This window comes from Polistes fuscatus, unplaced genomic scaffold (assembly GCF_010416935.1).
Source record: "Polistes fuscatus isolate 324 unplaced genomic scaffold, CU_Pfus_HIC Scaffold11, whole genome shotgun sequence".
NCBI lineage: Eukaryota > Metazoa > Arthropoda > Insecta > Hymenoptera > Vespidae > Polistes > Polistes fuscatus.
In genome coordinates this window covers 211,335-220,067 of record NW_025113009.1, presented here as the reverse complement: position 1 = coordinate 220,067, position 8,733 = coordinate 211,335, and the positions used below count along the sequence as shown (strand labels likewise).

Sequence of the window (8,733 nt, the reverse complement as noted above, 5' to 3'; positions counted from 1 at the left end):
TTCACTCATTTATCCTCTCTTTCACTCACTCATTCGCTGACTCATTCACTCGGTAACTCACTCTCTGACACTTGCCTTCAATTTTCATGCTTACACGCACACACTCTATCCATCTTTCTTGTTCTCTTTCGTTTTTTCTTCCCTTCTTTATCTTTCTCAAAGGACTTCCCGTTTAAACACCGATTAGTTTAGATCGCGGGAGCGACTGAACTAGTCATTACGACTAGTTTGCGGTATGCGCAAGCGCCATGGGCCCAGTGAGCCTGGACCCCTCCTCATTCGGGTACCAGCCCAATTTACAAGAGCCCTGTGCTTCACATTTTCAAGTTTTCTGGTGCACACATACGACTCAGGCAACAAACTCTTTCTTTCTTTCTTTCTTACTTACTTACTCACTCTCTTTCTCTCTCTTTCTCTCTCTCTTTCTCTCTTTTTATTTCTCCAGTCAACAAGAGGCGTTCGCGAACATAGAAGACGATGCGAGGGAGCGAATCTACCAGAACGAACTTGTGGGGCTTTAAACCTCGTGAAAATCATTGTGTGCTCCTTTTTTTATTTGATCTCTGTTTCTTTTTCTTTTTTTTTCTCTATGTGTCCACATATGTAGTATGTATAGTTTAAGTCTCTTCTTGCAGAGTTTCGAATGCTCGCCGCATGTTTGTGGTTGTGATGGTGGTTGTTGGTTGTTGTAATAGTTGTGGTGATTGTGGTATACTGGTGGTGGTTGTAACGGGCTAATTGTATACATACGTAAATGACGTTAATAACGTTTAACGATATTTTTAAAGATAGAAGTTTAAATAAACTTCCATCTTTTCTTTCTTTTTCTTTTTTTTTTCTTTTTTCTCGATCATTCTAGTTTCGTTATTTCTCGTAATCGTCAGTGTATCGATATATGATTGTAGGTGTAAAGGAGGACTGTGTCTCTGTGTGTGTTCGTTTTGACAGTTTCCTCTATTCCTATGACTCCCTTCTATGATTGCATCGCCTCTAACCGGGCTATGATTGGGCCGGGCCCCGATTCGTATTTACAGATGGCATTTGAAACGCACGCGGACCCAGGGTCTCACTGAGCTTGTGCACTAGGATCGCACTGCAACAGTCGCACGATCGAGGGATCACTCTTAGCACCTTCGATAAATTCATCGAGGGACAATTTGCCGTCCTTATTCTTGTCCATTTGACGAAAGATTTTGTCGGTTCTCTTCTCCGGGGTGGACTCGTCCTCTGGCATTTTCATCACGGACCCTACCATCTTGTATATTGCCTGGAAGGAGGTAATTACTAGATATTTTCTCGTTCTTTCCTTTTCTCTCTCCCTCCCACCCTTTTCTTTATTCCAATTTCGATATTCTCCCCCTTACGATATTCGTGGTAATAAAAGCGAGCTTACCTTCTATAGTCGCAAACGGATGTATTCTTTAAAGGTATAAAATAATCTTAAATAATAATTATGCGAATCTCTCTCGATAAACGAAATGTTGGAGAAAGTTCGTCCACTTTAAGCTATAACAATCGACCCGCTTTTAAATGGATATATATATATATAAGTAGGCACGGAACAGCGTAGGATATAATAGTATATATCTTTACCATTTGCATTCCTGTTATCGATCAACTCGATGAGAGATAATTAACGTCGTGATTACTTACCGTCACGATCTCAAGCATCTCTTGTCGCGAGATATATCCGTTACCGTCGAGGTCGTACATACTGAAGGCCCACTTCAATTTCTGTTCCAATTTTCCTCGGGACGTCACGCTTAGGGCGCAGAGGAATTCTCGAAAATCGATCGTACCATCGCCATTTGCATCGAACGTTCTAAACACGTGCTCTGCAAACTTTAACAAATCATTTGCATAATAATTAACTTTCTAATACTTATAGCTACGAGATTTATTACGATAACATCGTCTCGCATTATTCAACGATTCATTATCTTCTTATTATTGCAAAAAAGAAAACTTACTTTCGAGGCATCGCCGTAAGGAAAAAAGTTTCCATAAATTTTTTTAAATTCTTCCACGCTTAAATGTCCACTCGGACAATCTTTTAAAAATCCTTTGTACCATTCTTGAATTTCGGCATCTGCAAACAACAAATATATCGAACATTTTCAATATTATATTAAACATTATTTGCGTGTATTTTATATTTGTACAAAAATAATTAAATATCATGTATATGTATACCAAATTCTGTATATTGTTTAAGATCTTCTAACAAAATTTGCTATTTTGTTTCCCCATTGCTATTAAACGTCTGTCGAGATATACGAAGGACAATTTAAGATCTAACTAAGCCTACTATTACCTGAAAATTCTGTATTTTGTTTAAGATCTTCTAACACCTCGGGCTTTAATTTGCTATTTGGTTTCCCCATTGCTATTCAAAACGTCTGTCGAGATCCAATTACGAAGGACAATTTAAGATCTAACTACTCCTACTATTCTACGAATGCCTTTAAGCACAAGAAAATTTGTGCCGTGCAGCAGACGTACCTGTAAAAAAGAAGATACGATATTATCTCACAATGATATTCCTGTTACATTATTTCTTTCTCTTTATTATTATTACTCTCTATTTATTTTATTATTATTATTATTATTATTATTATTATTATCATTTAATTTTTTGGTTTATTACGTAACTCCTCCCTCACGGTCATTACAGAAGGTTTAAACGAACAAAATTCAATAAATGCCGCGTTGCCGAGAAGGATATTGTCGGCGTACACTTCGTGCCATGTTTCACACCAGTACATAGAGTACATCCACAATAATCATGCATGACAATTACAAATGACCGTTTAGGTTAATCTCTAAATACAGATTTAATATACGTTATATGCATGTATATTCATTACAGTGACAACATCTTATTATTATTATTATTATTATTATTATTATTATTAATATTATTATTATTAATAATTTTTTTTTGACTCCCGAGGAGCTAAAACATTCCCTAGCGATGAGGGAAAATTTTAGCTTTTAAAATTGACTGGATCCTTACCGAACGACGTTATTTTTTTATTTTTTTTTCTCTCTTGTTTTTTTCTTTTTATTTTTTGATCGATAATAAACTTTCTTTCACGCTACTTACCTTCTCAGCATTACGAATTATTACCTTCTTTTTCTTTTTTTCCTTTTTTTTTTTTGTTAAACTAATTATAAGAAACAATACAAAGCGACTCGTGCTCGCGCTCTCGTTTAAAAAGAAAATCTTTCTTTTTTTTTTTTTCTTTTAAAATATTACAAAATAATTCAGTACATTTATTTATTCGTAGAATAATTATCATATCTTACATAACCGATAAATCTATGTAAGCGTATTAACGTTGAATTTTCTTTTCTTTTCTTTTTTCTCTGTCTTTTCGTTAAGATATATCTTTCTAAAAAACACACACAAGATAAATAGACACGAAGTGGAGCCATTTTTGTAGATTATTTTTACGTCAAAAATCGTCTATTACTTCGAGCAATTTCTCGACCATTCCGTAAATATTTTCCAATTGCGATCTTCGTTTATACAAAATTTGATTGACAATAAAAATGTCGAAAATAAAAAAACATGAAATAGGAGCGAACGAGAAAAGGCACAAATAAAATTAAAAAGAATCGTATGGTCGGTTATCGAATTCGGAGAATACGAATTGTTGTTTGTTGATAATTAAATTAATTGTAAAAAAAAGATACGAGAAAAATGAAACGAATTATAATCGGTCATTTCTCGTGAATGATATCATAGATAGAAGGCACCATACATATATGTATACATACGCACACATATATACATATATATGTATGACACCGATCGAACGAAAGTTTCCACGATTGGTAGACGTGCATTATTGGTCCATTTATTGGCCTGCACAGCCGCGTTGTCCGATGTCCTTAAACAAATTTCATAAGCTGTCCTCGTCGCGTGGATATCATTATAATCGTTTATTACTGTTGTTTAATAACGAAGAACCAATAGTTCAGTGTCCATTTCGATGTTCGTACGATCCCTTAAATTCCTGTTTTAAATATAATCCTCTCTCGCCACCGATATTTTCATATATAAATGACACAATATGTATGTGTGTGGATGTGTGTGTGTGTGGGTAATCGCTGCTAATAATTATAATTATAATATAATGCATATGTTTATATAATATGTTATTCGCGATAACATAATAATTTTAATAATTTTCTTTTTTCTTTCTTTTTTTTTTCTCGGCAAATGATATCTACGCGCGCACACACATACGCACAAGCACTCAGGCATACGCACACATTCTCCTAACGATACGCGCAAGTAATCTCATTTAATTGATTTTATATATATGTATGCATGTGTGTAATATATACATATATATATACCGTTACAAGTTTTATTCAATCGACCAACAAATATACAATTAATCTAACATTTGTGCGCGTGCGGTTTTCATCGTACAAAATTAATTAATTGCGAGTCTGTCCCGAGCTAGGCATATTATTTAATTACACGCACGCATATACGTATAATCCAGGCTTATTACGTATACGTACTATTCTCATCATCGTAACGTAACAACGTAAGCTTTGCCGAATATTCTAAGTAAGATTTACTTCCGCATATTTCCATTGCATTACAATCCATTTTATAATCTATCGAACGATTTAACAAACCGTTCTGATTTCTTTCTCGTAAAAGAGAGATTATATCTTTTTTCCCCTCTCTCTCTCTTTCTCTTTTTTTTTTTCAAGGGACAGAGACAACGACACGAGTGACATTTTTTGTAAAAGGAAGGGATTTTTTGTTAATTATTATTTTTATATTACCTCTTTTTTTATGAATTAATTTATATAAAAAATTATTGCCCAACTTAAATGCATCACTCTGCCCCACGCATCGAAATCACGCGTGTCACTCTGCCCCACGCGTTAAAGTCATGTGTATCCCGTAATTAAATATTATCGATCTTCGAAGATGTAATTGTTACATATTTCACAAACGCACGCATCTTTAGCTGCTTTTCATGGAGTCCCATATAATATGCTTATCGAATGGATAAAAGTATCAAGATTTAAACCCTTAAGAATGATACTTGGTATCGATAACTTTGAAAAAGACACGAATAGAGAGTAGGGAAAAGCGATTCGACTTAAGTTTTAAGGTTTTCACAGTGTATCCTATAGGTTGATGAATGAAATTAATCATCAAATGTTAGGAGAGAAATATAATAATAGACGATATTTAAAAAAATATGTTTCTTTGTCTTTTTTTTGTTTTTCTTTTTCTTTCTATTCAATTAACAAGATATTATTCTCCCCGTATTTTTTACTTTCATGCTTATACTAATTAAAACACATTTTTTTCAGATCATAAAAAGGAACGACAAAAAGAAGAAACAAAAATAGAACTTTCGTTGTTCCTCCCTGTTTTGTTCAGGATTATTATTATTATTATCATTATTATTATTATTATTATTATTATTACCATTATTATTATTATATTGATTATTATTATTATTATTATTATATTGTTTTTTCTCTTCTTCTTCTGTTATAAAGGCAGCATGATTTTTCTTAGGCTTATTATACTTAGGTTTAGGCTTTGTACATGGACGAGTATGTTCAGGTTACTGTATTACATTTGTCGTTAAGGACGACCAATTCATTTACGATAAGAATATTTTCTTCATCTTCTTTATCATTATCTTTCTTTTTCTTTTTCTTTTTTTTCAAGGAAATGGAGTTTTATATTTCGGTTTACAATAAGTTTTGACGTACGTTAGACGAATCGCTTGAAATGAGAAATAGATAAACGATAGATAGATAGATAGATAGACAAACAGACAGACAGACAGACGGACAGACAGGCAGACAGACAGACAGACAGACAGATAGACAGACAGACAGATAGAAAGATAGATAGACAAATAGATGATAGATAGTATGATTCCCATTTGTGCCAGTTTCAAAGCAATATTTAAAAGAGTTGTTGTTTTAAGGTCCTCAATTTTACATTTTCGTTCGTCGAAATATTGATTTATTTCTTTTCTTTTCTTTTCTTTTCTTTTAAACGAATCTCGTTTATCTTCGTTTATCTTCATCGTCGTGCGTGTATACACTTCACGAGACAGATTTCAAATAAATACATCATCTTTTTGGTTGTTGGCTGGTTGTGTTGTTAATTTTATGTAAACGTTTTCGCCGTTCAGCAACAGAATTAATTCTGAATTGACTTTTCACGATCGCTATTGTCATTGATTCGGCTGATTCGCCGAAGAAAGATCATACGAGAATAATGATATCGACATTTTATTGATTAAACTATGCGTGTGTGTACGTGCGCACTTATACGCACTTTTTCTTTTATTCCAAGCTTTACAAATTGTTCTTTTTGTTATACGAAATTTGATAGTAAATCGTGAAATATATAGAAGAATATAGAATATAGAACGTAGAAAGGTGTTGTTCGTAATAATATTGCTAGTTTATTATACACAGGATGTCCCAAAGCAATTGACCCATTAAAATTCATATGTGCGTGATTCGAAGGAAAAAAAAAATATTAGGACAATTTGAAAAACTCGCTGCTTTGATTTTACGTTTTCTTTTTCATTAGAACAATGAAATTTCATAGATACCGAAACGCGGGAGTTTTTCCAATTGTCCTTATATATATGCGTGTACAGAATGTTTCTATCTTTTCATTGTTTTTATCAGATAGTTATTATAAACAATAGACACTTGGTTCGATCGCGATCCGTCAAATCAGTTGATCGATGAAAACGTCTTTCGTGTACGAGTATCTTTTAGAAAAAGGAAAAAAGAGAAAAAAAAAAGAACGACTTTAGCCCTGTACCCACGTAAATATCGTATCACCAAATTCGTGCGTTGATTTACATAAAAATTAAAATAAAAAAACAATAAAAATATAGTAAGAAAATATATATCTTCTCAAAAAGTCAGCTTTTATATTCGTAAGGAAGGAAGCATTTTTTTTTCATAAAAATCAATGCATAAAATAAATAAATAAATAATGCGTAAACATTGTTTGCACGCAGTAAAAAGCGTAATTACGTATTAGTTTGAAAAGAAAAACATTCTGCATATCGATAGCTCGATCTTGTTGAACGAGACAAGAGTTTACACAGTCGTATTATTTATTTCTACCTAGAAGGAGCACCTGATAGAAGCAATCATTTATAACCGAGTGTATTCTGCTTCTTCTCACAAATGATCTATTCTGTTGCGTTCTTGTTGTTTTCTATCATAATTATTATTAGCTCGCACATCCATCGTATATTTAATACCAAAGTAAATGATCGCTGTGATATACGAATATATAAAAGATAATCGATGCGAGTACAAAATCGATATCGATTAAATCGATTCGCTTTTTATCGATTAATAAATGAGAAAAAAATATGTTCTCTTTCATTTTGCATATATTCGTCATGACTAAACCGAATTATTCGCGTAAAATTATTAAAGTATAACAATAACGATAACATTAACAATAATAATAATAATAATAAAAATAATAATGATGACGATGATAGTGATAATTATAATTACAATTAGGCTATCTACTCTACGTAAGCCGATATCAAATTTTTGTAATAATTGTTTTTCTTGTCTACGTCATTATTTCGAGAAAATAATTAGAAGAAGAGATATGGAAAGAGCAACTTTCGTCGTCAAGAATTTACTTCTTTCTCTTTCCCTTTTTGTTACTTTTTTTTTCTCCCCTATTCTTAACAATATTACTTATGAATAATCATTTCTACACAGTCTAAGGATGTGATTGTTAAACATATGAATTAAGTAAACGACGGAAGGCTACCGCAGACGTAGACCGATTATTTTGCTAGATACGACATTGCGACATATTATTGCTCGAATAATGAAAAAACAAATTTACACGAGTTTAATTGATACACTATATATGACTGGCTAATTAAATTCCTTAATAATCGAATGAACACCAAGATATATTGCCCAAGATACGTGTGTCCGTGTGTGTATATATATAATATATATATATATGTACACAAATTATCAAACAAATCATTGTTGTTGAAGCGATCAATTAACTATTACACATATCTATTATCCTTTGTTAAAAACTTATTCGAAACTTATACATATTAGAATTATTCTAATGGAATATATCAAATTAAGCGTACAATTAGGTATGTTATCGTTAAACGATGCGTTTAAAAAATAAAAAAAATGTGTCTCAATATGAATAATATCCGTGAGGAAGGTACATCGTAAGAGAATCTTATCAGCGACTCGTTATATCGAGTATGTTAGTGTTCATTATCGTTCCCCTCCTTCTCTTTCTCTCTCTCCCTCTCTCCTTCCTTTTCTTTTCTTCTTGAACATTTGAAAAAGTATTACAGATACTGGTGAGAGATCGATTCGATCTTAAAGCAGTGTTATACACATCTTGATAATAAAGAAAAAACGTTGAAGGTACTTATAGATGGAGGACCATCTTAACAATTTGGTATCTAACGTCTAAGCTGGAATTGAATTTCATCGTACCAGCGGATGTCTGTGTGTGTGTGTGTGTGTGTGTGTGTGTGTGGTGTGTGTGTGTGTGTGTGTGTGTGTGTGTGTGTGTGTGTGTGTGTGTGTGGTGGTGTGTGTGGTGTGTGTGTGTGTGTGTGTGTGTGTGTGTGTGTGTGTGTGTGTGTGTGTGTGTGTGTGTGTGTGTGTGTGTGTTAAGAAGAGGAGTATTCATTT

At 32.9% G+C, this 8,733-nt stretch overlaps 1 protein-coding gene across 2 annotated transcripts in view; it reads right to left on the bottom strand.

The window, feature by feature from the left end:
- Nucleotides 1–8,733, bottom strand: part of LOC122526576 (neurocalcin homolog) — a 29,296-nt gene continuing 20,563 nt past the window's right edge. For both annotated transcript variants that reach the window (XM_043650079.1, XM_043650080.1), the window contains exons 2-5: nt 2,315–2,502; nt 1,971–2,089; nt 1,654–1,842; nt 1–1,267 (exon numbers count right to left, since the gene is read on the bottom strand). In XM_043650079.1, the coding sequence (XP_043506014.1) occupies nt 1,067–1,267; nt 1,654–1,842; nt 1,971–2,089; nt 2,315–2,384 (579 nt within the window). In that variant the 5' untranslated portion in view covers nt 2,385–2,502 and the 3' untranslated portion in view covers nt 1–1,066. The remainder of the gene's footprint in view (nt 1,268–1,653; nt 1,843–1,970; nt 2,090–2,314; nt 2,503–8,733) is intronic.